This window comes from Globicephala melas, chromosome 19 (genome assembly GCF_963455315.2).
Source record: "Globicephala melas chromosome 19, mGloMel1.2, whole genome shotgun sequence".
Lineage (NCBI taxonomy): Eukaryota > Metazoa > Chordata > Mammalia > Artiodactyla > Delphinidae > Globicephala > Globicephala melas.
In genome coordinates this window covers 10,688,653-10,703,085 of record NC_083332.1, presented here as the reverse complement: position 1 = coordinate 10,703,085, position 14,433 = coordinate 10,688,653, and the positions used below count along the sequence as shown (strand labels likewise).

The window sequence follows — 14,433 nt, the reverse complement described above, 5'->3', positions numbered from 1 at the left end:
CACATATACATGTAAATAACAGAGATGTATGTATTTTACACTTTTAACAGGCATTTTTTTTCACATCACTTACCTGTAAGTTTCTCCTCTGCACATACCTTCACAAGCTCCCACACTCCCCTTGTGTAGAGCATTGTTTAAAATCTGGCATACATATCCCATAACTTTCTTCATCTTCATACAGTACATACCCAAATACACATGGTTGCCTTCAATTTCTATATAAAAAACTTTAAAATTTCATCACAGATAAATTCTTTATAATAAATATATTTTAAAAGTATACAAGTGTGTAAATACAATCCAGTTAAGAAACAGAATACACAAAATAACTTTGAATCCTTTTGCCAACTTATCTCTTCATCATCCTGCCTTCCTGTAGCTACCACATTCCTGAATTTTATCGTATCCTTTTTAAAAAAATTAATTAGTTTATTTATTTTTGGCTGCATTGGGTCTTTGTTGCTGCACTTGGGCTTTCTCTAGTTGCAGCGAGTGGGGGCTACTTTTGTTGCAGTGCGCAGGCTTCTCATTGTGGTGGCTTCTCTTGTTGCAGAGCATGGGCTCTAGGCACACAGGCTTCAGTAGTTGTGGCTCGTGGGCTCTAGAGTGCAGGCTCAGTAGTTGTGGTGCACAGGCTTAGCTGCTCCGCAGCATGTAGGATCTTCCTGGGCCAGGGCTTGAACCTGTGTCCTCTGCATTGGCAGGCAGATTCTTAACCACTGAACCACCAGGGAAGTCCCCTTGTTTTTTAATTATGTACCACTTACACAGAAAATATCATTTGTTTCGCCTCTTTTTGAAGTTTTATGAATGGAATTATACTGTATGTATATATCTATAACTCTTTGTTTATCATATTTGTTAAATTCAATCATTTTCACTGCTGTGCACTATCCCACTGTATAGGTACTCCACACCTAATTAAACATCCTACTTCTGATGGGCATGTTTCATTTCCAGATTTGTTACTGCAATGATATTAGTGAAAGCAATGCTATTGATTTTTCTCATGTGTCAGTACTTCTAATGTTGTGCATGTCAAATTATAGTAAAAAGACAAGTCTAAACAAGATGCAACCCATCTATTTCCATGAACAGCACACTGTATTACAGTAAACCGAGTTTATATTCAACCATCAAATGTGGTTCTCCCATTAATTCACTTTTTGATGGGTCATTAAGAATACCTTCAGGGGCTTCCCTGGTGGCGCAGTGGTTGAGGGTCCACCTGCCGATGCAGGGGACACGGGTTCGTGCCCCGGTCCAGGAGGATCCCACATGCCGTGGAGTGGCTGGGCCCGTGAGCCATGGCCGCTGAGCCTTCACGTCCGGAGCCTGTGCTCCGCAACGGGAGAGGCCACAACAGTGAGAGGCCCGCGTACCGCAAAAAAAAAAAGAATACCTTCAAATCCAGTAGTTTCATCATTACCCCTCAAAATATTCCAATGAAAGGTTTGAGCTTGGAAGAAATGGAAGATGCTGAACCTGCTGCACTGCCTTGAATTCCATTTGTAGTTTTAGTGGAGCAAATAGACCGTGGATGTTTCTCAGTGTGGAAAAGTTCATTTTATCTTGGTCGAGCTGGAATTTTTTTCCTGATAATTCAAGAGGATGACTGGGCAAAAGTTCATTTTTCACACAAGAAAAACCTTTTTGAAGAAGATCATGACTTTCAAAAGGTCCACTTGCTGAAAGTTCAGTAACTGGAATACTATCCTTTTGCTGAGATCCAAGTCCTCTGACATTCATCTTCAACTAGCTCTGCAAACAGCCTCTCAGCCTGTAACCCAATGCTATTGATTTTGACGACAGAGAAATTGTTTTAAGGATTTTTAGCTGTGATGAAGCCAATTAGGGTGAAGCAAAAGAGAGACTTGGAAAAAAGGTTAGAAAAGAAAATCCTTTTTTGGCACATATATACAATGGAATATTACTCAGCCATAAAAAGAAACGAGATTGAGTTATTCGTAGTGAGGTGGATGGACTAGGGTTTATCATACAGAGCGAAGTAAGTCAGAAAGAGAAAAACAAATACCGTATGCTAATGCACATATATGGAATCTAAAAAAGTGGTACTGATGAATCTAGTGGCAGGGCAGGGATAAAGACACAGACGTAGAGAATGGACTTGAGGACACAGTCGGGGGAAGGGGAAGCTGGGATGAAGTGAGACAGTAGCATTGACATATATACACTACCAAATGTAAAATGGATGGCTAGTGGGAAGCAGCTGCATAGCACAGGGAGATCAGCTCGGTGCTTTGTGACGACCTAGAGGGGTGGGATAGGGAGGATGGGAGGGAGGCTCAAGAGGGAGGGGATATGGGGATATATGTATCCTTATAGCTGATTCACTTTGTTGTAAAACAGAAACTAACACAACATTGTAAAGCAATTATACTCCAATAAAGATATTAAAAAATGCGTTTTTTTCAGGAACACTTGGGACTTTATTCTGAACTTGTAATAGGAACGGAATTTTACCTTCTTCCCTAATACTATATCCATTAACTGTTTTTACCTACCATTTCAGATCAGAAAAAAAGTCTGCCAGAGGAAGCTACAGATATTTTGGTTCAAAACTGCCAACTGCAACAGGCCCTGCCTAGGAAATGGAAACCTGGTTTTGTATATTTAGAATATTTTAAAATGCAATGATCACTCTTAAAAATAAAACAAGTAGTTTTCTGATTGACTATAATTATGTAGTCGCAAACAGGTTCCTTGCATTGTCTGACCTATAAGCTAGGACATCTGATTACCTAATTCTGGGCTCTGCTCTAATCTATCTGCCTCTACCCGTGGGAAGTTATTTCTTTAATCCAGGGTTTTCAAAGTTATTTGCTCAAGTTCTCTTAACATCATGAAGATTGGAAGCCTACCTCAGCCACTCCAAGACTGGCTGTTACTTTGGTTTCTTCTTTCTTTTTGAAAGTTATGCTGATTTGCAGTCTTTCCCAAAACATCTTTGATTCATCATAAAACGTCCAAATCTTTTGGCAGATAAATTGCAAGTCTTTTTCTGCATATTAAATTTGATTCTCCAAGAAGATGTAATAACACTATTCTACTTTATACGTAACAAAACTGGTTTATTGTCACTCACTATCAAAACACACAGTCACAATTTCCAGGCACATATAGTGGTTGGTAGTCAGATAATCAAACTAACATGCCAAGCTAGATAACACTGTACTGTTTTTCAATCCCAGCTGGACAGTGTTCCACTTTCACAATTACCATGGTATGCACACAAAAGAAAAGCCTATCAGAAAAAACATCTTACAAATATTGTCATTTTCGGTTACTGACATTAATAGAAATACCTAAAGACACAGACCTCCTCAAGTCTCTCAGTCCTACAGAGACCTTCTCACAAGTCTCCATGGTCACACTATCCATTCACGACCACTCATTGTTGCTTTCCAACAGTAGCATATAACCTCTGATACAAACCGCCTTACAACTAAGGAAACAAAGATTCACATTTGCAGAGACTATACCATGAAAATAAACAAGTCTACACAGGGTTCCAGACACCGAATTGGACCCACAAGCGCACCCAAAGCAAGGCACATTCATCTTTTCAACTGCCAGACCCTGCTCCAGTCTCTCGTGCCCAGGTAAGCTCGTGACCCCGCTCAGGGTCATTCTCACGGACTTTACCCAGGATGTCCCCGCTCACTGAGGCCTAAGTCCCTGGTCACGCGCCCCCTCCCTCTCCCCCCCCCCCCCGCCCCCGCTCTGGACTCCAGAATGCGTTCCTCAGCCTTCGCTGGGAACCTCTTAATTCGCCCAGAGACATGCTAAAGACTACTGAGCCACTAGGCTCGACCAAGACTCGAACTATTCCTCCCACCTAAGACCAGAGATTCGGGTGGGCTTTAGAAAAGGCGTCTCTGATAGGCGGAGCCGAGTTGCATGCTGCGAGCATTCTGAAGGTCCAGGTTCCCAGCTTCTGGGGATTCGTCTGCCGCGGACTACATTTCCCAGAAGTCTCAGGGCACAGGACCTCTCGGGGCAGGGCGAGATTGCCTGCGGAGAGCGCCTGGAAGCGTCGAGCTCCGAGCCTCAGAGGATGTTCCGGCTCTTATTTCCCATGACCCTCTGGGCCCAAACTAACCTCCGTTTCTGGGTGCCTTTCCGGTGTCTTCGAGATTTTTGGACTCTGCGCGGTGAGTTAGTCGCGTCCGAGGAAGTGATCAGCGCCGGGTGAGGGTGCGAGGGCTCAGCGGACTTCGCCAGAGCCTTGTCGGAACCAGCAGTGCGTGTGGGGGTGACACTGGGAGGCGCTCGAGGTGAGAAGGCCCGGGCAGCGGACAGGGCGAGTCGTGTCCGGAGCCTCAAGCCTGTGTGCGAACGAGAGGCTGAGAAGGATGGTGTGTGACAGACGGCGTGACAGGGCCGGGGTGTCTCTCCCTAACGGTGTGTGCTATTGGGAATGTGTGACGGGATCATGAAGTGCGTGACCTTGTTTGTAGGTGTGGTTTGCTTGGGCGGGATGCTCTAGGTTCCTTCTAGACTCTCTTAGGGGCTGCCAGAGTTAAGTGACCGCAAGAAAAGAATTCCAGGACTAAGCCCTAGAATGTACGTTTCCAGTAAGAAAGTACAGATCTAGTCTTGGGATGAAAATTTGACATTTGGACGTGTCGTTGTGACAGGCTCCTGGAAAGACATGATTGGGGAGGTCCTACAGGTAGGATTCCTAGAAAAATCACCTCCTTGGGGGACCGGCTACCTGTTTCAGCTCCACTACCAACAGACCTCTGTCCCCAAGAACTGCTGTCAACTCAATTCCAGTTTCCCTTTGAGTTCCGTTTGTGTATGTTCCGTTTGTGGATGAAGGCAGATGTGGCCCTGGGGAGTGTTTTATTTTGTTTTGATTTTAGTTAGGTTTGTCTGTGTTCCAAGAAATACTGGTGTCTCGTGATTTCTCCCCACCCCCTCCTGCTGCCCCTAACGCCCATCCCCCCCAACCCTAGTTGCTGCTGGGTTTCTGAAAAGGACCCTGAGAAGGACAGAATTGTTGCATATTTAGAAATTAAGGTTCAGGTGAATTTGTGTTTCTTTTTTATTCATAGTTACTTTTGTTTTTAGATCATGACGCTATTTGCTTTCCTTGACCAGAAATATCTTGACTATTTTTCAAGACACTTGACTAGTAGTGTCTATCTTGGGTCTTTCTTCTGGTGAATGACCCATCATGCTGGTGCCTCCCTCTTCCCAGAGGCCCCCTATTGTCCTTTTCCTCAGTCAGTAGCCATCCGTTCATATGGCAAATTGTTCAAATCCTCCAGTACATTTTCCCTTTCTAAGCAATTTTTTTTTTTTTTGGCCCGACCGCGTGGCACGCAGGATCCTAGTTTGCCGACCAGGGATGGAACCCGCCCCTCCTTCGTGCAGTGGAAGGGCGGAGTCTTAACACTGGACTGCCAGGGAAGTCCCTAAGCATTCTGATGGTATAGAAGCACACCACCTCCAAAAGGTGGGCTGGAGGTGGGATGTTAGGGCTTTATTTTAGACTATGATTACTTGAGGAGATTAGCATTTAGGTGGTATCGAATACAAATTATTTTTTATCTGTTCCACAGTCATGGTTTTCAAAGCAAGGCAAGGTAGGAGGGGATTGGTTATTTCAGGTAGTAAATTACAATGTTGGGAGGCTTTCAGGGGTGGGAATGTGATTGAGGTTTGAGCATGGTGTTGCCAAGTCCAAGCTCAAACTACTTGCCCCAGGACAGGCCGATAAATCGAGAGACGAGTTGTTGGGGCAAGGAATAGCGACTTTATTCAGAAAGCCAGCAGACTGAGAAGACGGTGGGCTCATGTCCCAAAGAAGCATCTGGCCTGAATTAGAATTCAGGCTTCTTTTATACTGAAAGGGGAGGGAGTGAAGTCAAACATTTCCTGGTTCCTGTCAGCCTCTGGAGGGGATGTGTTCATTTTTTCCTCCCTGTGGGCATTCGTAGGTGAATCTGGTCAGGATGTTTCCTGTGAGCTAAACAAAGGTATTTTAGCTTAATGCTCATTACCTGGGGGGTTTAGGCAGGGTTCCCAGAGATGGGCCATTATGTATAATTTAAGCTTATAGGCAACATATCTTTAGTGATTAACTTGTAATAGAACATAAAGGTTCTTCCCTATTACAGTAGTGGTTTGCAGTTTGTACCCACAAGGGCAGAGACTTTCAGATAATTTTTAGGTAGAAATCTGTAGCATTGCCAAACATGAGTTATTTCAGGTCCAATTCTGTGCGGGTCTGAGAGGTAGTACTGTGCTGTGGTTAAGAGTAAGGCTCTGGATCTAGAGCATCTGGATCCAGCTCTACCTGTTACTTGCTGTGTGAGTGTAAATAAACGACTCAGGCTCTCTGTGCCATGTCTACAAAATTGGAACAAAGTAATACCTACCTAATGGAGTTATAATGATGTAAGTCGAGTTCATATGTGTAAAGCTCCATAGAACAGGGCCTGCCCCATGATACAGGCTTAGTAAATATTAAGATTTGCTGTTATGTGGTGATTCTGGATCATTCCACATCAACTTTTTATAGATCAAAATATGAAGAGAAATAAAATGATTGTGGTGGGTGCTTGCAAGTTTGAAAAAGTTACCAGGGGCTCAAATGGTCTAGAACAGGAAATCTTAACCTGAGGTCTTCTTATTCCATTTATAAGCATCCAGGTGATCACAGATCCCTTGAAATAGAGACAGAATTTTTGTAAATATTTGTAAATTAATTTTCTAAGTGGGCAGAGTGTCCCTAATTTCATGAGATTACCGAGTATGCGTGACCCCAAAAAGATCTAGTTCCATTTGTCTGGAATAAAATTATAATATCTTGGAAGGAGCTTTTACAAATTTAGAATCCAATGACATGGAAACAGTTAAGTAAATGCGGTATACCATTTGATGGAATAATATGCACCTAATAAACATTATGTTTATAAAGAATCAAAAGAAGGGAAAATGTAAATGATAAAATATCAAGCAATAGTTATAGTTATGAACAAAAGTACTTAAGAATATTATGAGTTATATATGGATGCCATCCAATAAGAGAGAGTTTTGAAAGACATTTTTCAAGGATTGTATCCAAATGTTTTAAATTGACCATTCAGTGAAGAATTAGAGAGGTGTAGCCACACTTGTTAAGTATCTACTCTGTACCAAATATTGTTCTGTTTATATGCATATATTTCCTTGCTGCGACTTTGAAGGGGACTTACATAATTTGTGTTCATTCACAGGAGAATCTTGACAGTGAAAGTGTCTCACTGTAGTGATGAGCTACAGCTACAAGATGTTGAAGAGCTGGTAGGTGTCATTTGTTTCAGACCCACCGATTTTCAGTGTTGGGCCTGTTTGTTCAGTTTTCCTAATGACTGAATTCCCTGTCACTCAGTTTTCTACGTTTGGAAATATCTTTATTTTTCTGATTATGGAGTTAATGCGGGTGTGTTGCAAAAAATTCAGCAATCCAGGGAATGTATAGAGAAGGAAGTTAAAATTATATCCTGTAGAGTTAATCATCTCTAATATTTTGATGTATTTTTATTCAGTTGCTTAAGGCAGGACAGGATCACTTAAGCACACCTGATCTAAAGCTTCTTTTTCCTTCTGCAGCTCTGGCTTTTCTGGACTCTGTGCTTCACCAGTAGAGGAACCCTATGGAGCATTAATTAGTTCCTGCAATTCTAGAACCATGACTGACGTAAGTTGGTATTTCTTCTTGAAGTGTTGTGATTTTTAGGTCATGTGAATCTTTTCCTGAATTAACCCTAAAGCTTTCTACTTAACAGAACCCCATGCCTGAACCTGCTTCTCGGTTCCTTCTGTTCCAGTAAAGGATGATGCCAAAGAGCCCAGCGTCCTCCCTCTGTGCCTTTTCCAATCAGTGACATCATATTCATTGAGCACATTACTCAACGTCTCCTGCGGTTCAGTCTTCCATCAAGAGCAGTGAAGGAATGGAGTCCTTTAAGGGAAATATTTGAGTGTCTGTCACAGAATAATGTAAAGAAATATAAAGAACAATCAGCTCGCTTTTATTTGTATACAAGGAAAACCAACAGTAGATTGAGTTCATCTTTCAAAGGCACAAAGAGGATTTCATAGAAGAAGGAAAGAGGAGAGAATGAAAGACTGCAGACATTTGGAAAACAACAGTTTCTCTTTTTCAAGCTAAGATGCTGATTAGTTCATGTCCTATCTAGAAAAAAATGGCTGAAGTTCCCCCAATTGTTTTTCTTTTTCAGGCTAAGATACAGCTAGCAAAGAAGTCGGTCAGGATACTCTGCCCTTAGCCAGCTGGATGGCCACCCACGAGAACAGTTTCAGTAGTCTGTGTATTATCTGGAAGAGCTTTGGTGTTTAACTGGGACGTATCCATGGCAGGCTGTCTTGGGTCTTGCCTTTTGTCATCACTTCCATCTTTGTTCGGCCAGGGCTGCCCCATTTCCCTTATCAGAATTTCTCATTCCCAAGACAGGTCTGCGGTGTGATGAGTTAGTGATGAGGGTCCCTTTGGACCACACAGGAAAACGTGGAACTTCTTCACAGACCTGAGTTTTCCAGAAAGACGAGATGGAATATGGGATTTCTTCGGCATAGCCTCAGTTTGTATGGGATCACATGCTTTGCAAGCTTTTAGGATTAGAGCGGGGAGTGAGTGGTTCTTTCCAGGGACTCCCTTATCAGTAAACACCAGTGTCAAAGTCTGTTTAGTTATTGACCAGGATGTGACACCTGTGTTGTGTCTGATATACTCTATCAATATCTTCCAACTTGGGAACAAGGAATGTGTTAAGCAACAGGTGGTTGATGGTACCATGTAAAAAGATGATCCAGATTCTTAAGTACTGGCTGATAATAGACTCCTAGAATTAAGAAGATCTTGGAAGTTTTGTTCAACCTGAATGTATAATAGTTATTAATCTCATATATCCACATGATGAACTGAATTGCAGGTAATAAAAACATTTTACATATTTGATTCATCATAATAAGAAAAAATGCTGATGATATAATCTCACAGCATGGTTCACTTGAGGCTTAATGATAATCCTTAATTGAAATCATTTTTCTAAAATAAGAGATTTTATAGGGCATTTGGAAAAAAAGTTTTTGTGTGTTTTTGGTATTTCTTAAAGGGAAAAGATGGTGTAGCAGTTCACATTTATAAAGAATTTATGAGACTTCCCTGGTGACACACTGGTTAAGAATCCGCCTGCCAATGCAGGGGACATGGGTTCGAGCCCTGGTCCAGGAAGATCCCACATGCCGCGGAGCAACTAAACCCGTGCGCCACAACTACTGAGCCTGCACTCTAGAGTCCACGAGCCACAACTGCTGAAGCCCGCGCGCCTAGAGCCCGTGCACCACAACGAAGAGGAGCCCCCGCTCGCCGCAACTAGAGAAAGCCCGCACAGCAACGAAGACCCAACGCAGCCATAAATAAATAAGAATTTGTGAGGCAGGCACTTAGCAAGTTGTATGTATGTATACACACCCATAAACGCCCCCATCCCCTTCCCCCAACACTATTTTTATTTAATAGAAGAGAAACATTATTTTATGCATTATCAGACAGGTCTGGATAGCTGAGTTACCTCACAGTATCCAGGAAGTTCTGCTGTAATAGGTTTCTTCTAGAACATGTAGACAGTCTGCTTTAGTCATACTAATTTCTTTACTTTTCCCTACCCATACGTCTCACAGGCTTCCAGCCGACTGGATCGTTATATTTTCCTCTTCTTATAGTTTATGCTTCATACTCCTCTTTTTTCCTCTTGGAAATAGTTTCTAAATTTCTTTAATTTCACAAGTAATGTGTGGGTTTTTGGTTTTAGGGCTTGGTGACATTCAGGGATGTGGCCATTGACTTCTCTCAGGAGGAGTGGGAATTCCTGGACCCTGCTCAGAGAGACTTGTATGTGGATGTGATGTTGGAGAACTATAGCAACTTGGTCTCACTGGGTAAGTTCGTCTGCCTGAAATAGTTTAGAATCTCCTTTCTGGAACATCAGCTTTCTGCACTAGGAATTACAGGGCTATCTTTGAAGAAACCAGGTGAATTTCTCCTCTGTGTTCTCAAAGGAATGTTTTGGTATTTGTTGGCTTAGAAATGGGTTCATTGAGCACCTCGATCGTCCCATCCCTCAGTGAGCTTCAACCTTCCTCTGGCCCTTTCTGTAATGGCCTCTCTTCTTTAATGACCAAAGAGCTGGATTTGCATTATGGGATGTTTATTTCATAACCACTGTCAAAGAAACCAGATTTCATACTGTGTTTAGCTTCAACATTTCTATAGATGATCTGTGTCCTTGCTACTCAAAGTGTGGTTCTTTTTTTTAAAATAAATTTATTTATTTTCTATTTACTTATCTTTTGGCCGCGTTGGGTCTTCATTGCTGCACGTGGGCTTTCTCTAGCTGCCTGCGGCCAGGGAGGGTTACTCTTCGTTGAGATGCAGGGGCTTCTTATTGCGGTGGCTTCTCTTGTTGTGGAGCAGGGGCTCTAGGCACGCAGGCTTCAGTAGTTGTGGCACGTGGGCTCAGTAGTTGTGGCGTGCGGGCTTAGTCGCTCTGCGGCATGTGGGATCTTCCTGGACCAGGGATCGAACCCGTGTCCCCTGCATTGGCAGACGGATTCTTAGCCACTGCGCCACCAGGGAAGTCCTGAAAGTGTGGTTCTTTTGTATTAGGAACCATAGAAAGGCCAGAGCAGAGTTAGTGAAGGAGAGGGTACCAAGAAGTGAGTCAGGGAGACAGGCAGGATCCAGGTGACAGGCAGCATTGTTGGTTTTGGGGAAGAATGTGGATTGTTCTCTTAGTGGTTAGAAGCCATGATTTGCTTTATGTGGGGTTTTAATTTTTTTATTGTTAAGCATTACACAAATATCTATCATCAGCTTCTTCCGGGGCTTGTTAGAGTAACTTTTTTTAAAAAATTAATTAATTAATTTATTTTTGGCTGCATTGGGTCTTTGTTGCTGCGTGCGGGCTTTCTCTAGTTGCGTCAAGAGAGGGCTACTCTTCATTGTGGTGCTTGGGCTTCTCCTTGCAGTGGCTTCTCTTGTTGTGGAGCACGGGCTCTAGGCGCATGGGCTTCAGTAGTTGTGGCATGTGGGCTCAGTAGTTGTGGCTTGTGGGCTCAGTAGTTGTGGCTTGTGGGCTCTAGAGCACAGGCTCAGTAGTTGTGGCACACTGGCTTAGTTGCTCCGCAGCATGTGGGATCTTCCTGGACCAGAGATCGAACCCGTGCCCCTGCACTGGCAGGCGGATTTTTTTTTTTCATATCTTTATTGGACTATGATTGCCTTACAATGTTGCGTTAGTTTCTGTTGTACAGCAAAGTGAATCAGCTATAAGTATACATATCCCCTCCCTCTTGAACCTCCCTCCCATCCTCCCTGTCCCACCCCTCTAGGTCGTCACAAAGCATGGAGCTGATCTCCCTGTGCTGTGCAGCAGCTTCCCACTAGCCATCCATTTTACATTTGGAGGTGTGTATATGTCAGTGCTACTCTCTCACTTCATCCCAGCCCCCAGCCCCCTACTCCCACCCTGGCCCCATGTCCTCAAGTCTGTTCTCTAAGTCTGCATCTTTATTCGGCAGGTGGATTCTTAACCACTGCACCAGCAGGGAAGTCCCCGGGGCTTGTTAGAAATGCAGCTCGTCGAGTCCTACCCCAGAGCTGCAGAACAGAATCTACATTTACACAGGATCCCCAGGTGATTTTTATGCATACTAAAGAATCGCCGCTCTTTGTTATATTCTGACCCATGTATGGGGAGTACAGCTAGAAACAGGATCCTGACATACTCTGGCTTTCAAAAGAGCCTCTCCAATTTATGTAGCAGTGGATTGAACAGAAATTCATACTAAGTGAATACGTTCCTTTACTTCCAACATATTTGAAGTTGAAAGTTACAATCTGTGAACTTTGCACTTTACAAAGTTAAATCCTACACTAAGTTAAATCCTAGAAATGTCTCACAAAACTTGTTTCCACTTAAGCAAAATAACAACAGTAACAATAATAATGATAATAGTTAACATTGTGCTTACTATAAACCAGGCCCTGTTCCAAGCAGAGCAAATACATGAAGTTATTTAACTTTTACAGGATCCCCATGAGGTAGGTACTATTTTTAACCCTTTTTATAGATGAGATTACTGAGGTACATACAGTTTAAGTGCCCTCCCAAGGTCACACAGCTGGTGGGGATGCAGTGGCAACAACTGAACCTAGGAAGTCTGGCTCCAGAATCTGTGTTCTTAACCACTGTGTTCTGTTTGCTCTAAAGAGATAGAACCTGAATGAGTCTAAAACAAGATCATTTTCCTACTTATATGATCTCATGTTCTTCATTCCCACCATCCTTCTCTTCTCTGAAGTCTTCATCAATATTATTTTTACCTTTACTTTATTGCAAATTTAACCAAATGTTTTGCCCTTAAAATTAAAAAAAAAACACAGAACAAAACCCTTACACCATTTGGCATTTCTTTTCTTGCAAGCACACACTCCATTTCTAAGCCAGATATGATGACATTATTGGAGCAAGGAGAAGAGCCCTGGGTAGTTGAGGGGTGGGTGGGGTACAAGAAGTCGCATTACAGGAAGGCAAAGGCAGGAGGGAACCATCAGTGCAGGAACAACCTCACAGGTCACAGAGGAGGAGAAAGGGGAACAGCTGGGATGGTATTTGGAAACTCCTTATGAAGGACCAAGGCCTGGGAGGAGATAGAGATCTCAGTTTGAGCTACAAAAGGAACTTCATCTTCATCTCATTTCCCAGGCTCCTTGTTTTTCTTCTTATAATTCCCTCCCATTTCAGTGAGGAAAGTGTTCTTTTTTGTTCCCAGTGGAACCATTTTACTTACATGTTGGGTTGCAGGTGCTTTCCAGCTCTTTTGCATTTGTGTGTGTATGTGAATGAATATACATATTCATTCATAAATTCTTCAAACATTTGGAGTGCCTACTCCTAGCCAGGCATTGTACTGGGCACTATTAATACAATCAGGAACAAGATTGATAAGTTGCTTATTCTCGTGCACTTTATGTAGTTGAGGAGAAACATAAAATAAGTAAACAAGTAGATAAATAGTATCATGTAATGAAACATGTTGTTCAGGAGAGGCAAACAGCGTAAGAGAATAGAAAATGATGAAAATTGAAAGGGCCAATTCAGATAAGATGGTCAGGGAAAGCTTTCTTGAATAGAGACATGAAGCCTGGGATCAAGTTATATGAATACCTGGGGGCGGAATATATCAATCACAGTGAATGGCAAAGGCCCTAAGGTTGGTAAGGAACTTTATTGGAGGAACTCTAAGAAGGCCAGGGTAGAGTTAGTAAAGGAGCATGTGCTAAGAATTTGGGTCACGGAGATAGGCAAGGGCTAGACAGTATACAGTTTTGGGGGTTTTGTCTTAAGAATATATATATTTTTAGATTATATTCCATTATAGGTTATTACAAGGTATTGAATATAGTTCCTTATGCTGTACAGTGAATCCTTGTTGTTTATTCTGTGTATAGTAGTTTGTATCTGTTAATCCTATATTCCTAATTTATCCCCCCCCCACTTTCCCCTTTGGTGACCATAAGTTTGTTTTCTATGTCTGTGAGTCTGCTTCTGTTTTGTATATAGATGCATTTGTACTATTTCTTAGATTCCACATATAAGTGATATCATATAATATTTGTCTTTCTCTGACTTACTTCACTTAGTATGATATTCTCTAGGTCCATCCATGTTGCTGCAAATGGCAATATTTCTTTCTTTTTTATGGCTGAGTAATATTCCATTGTGTATATACACCACATCTTTTAAAACGAATTGTCTATTGATGGGCACTTGGGTTGTTTCCATGCCTTGGCTATTGTAAATAGTGCCACTATAAACATTGGGGTGCATGTATCTTTCTGAATTGGAGTTTTCATCTTTTTGGAATATATGCCCAGGAATGGGATTACTGGATCATATGGTAGCTCTATTTTTAGTTTTTTAAGAAACCTCCATACTGTTTTCCATAGTGAGTGCACCAATTTATATTCCTACCAACACTGTATGAGGGTTCCCTTTTCTCCACACCCTCTCCAGCATTTATTATTTGTAGACTTTTTGAGGGTGGCCATTCTGACCGGTGTGAGGTGATACCTCACTGCAGTTTTGGCTTGCATTTCTCTAGTACTTACTGATGTTGAGCATCCTTTCATGTGCCTGTTGGCCATCTGTATGTCTTCTTTGGAAAAATGTCTATTTAGGTCTCCTGCCTATTTTTTGATTGGGTTGTTTTTTTTTTAATACTGATTTGTTTGAGCTGTTTGTATATTTTGGAAATTAACCCCTGTTGGTCGCATCATTTGCAAATATTTTCTCCCACTCTGTATGTTGTCTTTTCATTTTGTTGATG

At 42.2% G+C, this 14,433-nt stretch overlaps 1 protein-coding gene and 1 pseudogene across 1 annotated transcript in view; one reads left to right on the top strand and one right to left on the bottom strand.

Moving 5' to 3' along the window:
* Positions 1 to 1,046: 1,046 nt before the first annotated feature.
* Positions 1,047 to 1,762, bottom strand: LOC115862348 (proteasome maturation protein-like; annotated as a pseudogene).
* Positions 1,763 to 3,932: 2,170 nt separating this feature from the next.
* ZNF283 (zinc finger protein 283) overlaps positions 3,933 to 14,433 on the top strand; it is a 58,301-nt gene continuing 47,800 nt past the window's right edge. The window contains exons 1-4 of the mRNA XM_030874024.3: positions 3,933 to 4,178; positions 7,254 to 7,320; positions 7,630 to 7,717; positions 9,855 to 9,981. Coding sequence (XP_030729884.1) covers positions 7,289 to 7,320; positions 7,630 to 7,717; positions 9,855 to 9,981 — 247 coding nt within the window. The 5' untranslated portion in view covers positions 3,933 to 4,178; positions 7,254 to 7,288. The remainder of the gene's footprint in view (positions 4,179 to 7,253; positions 7,321 to 7,629; positions 7,718 to 9,854; positions 9,982 to 14,433) is intronic.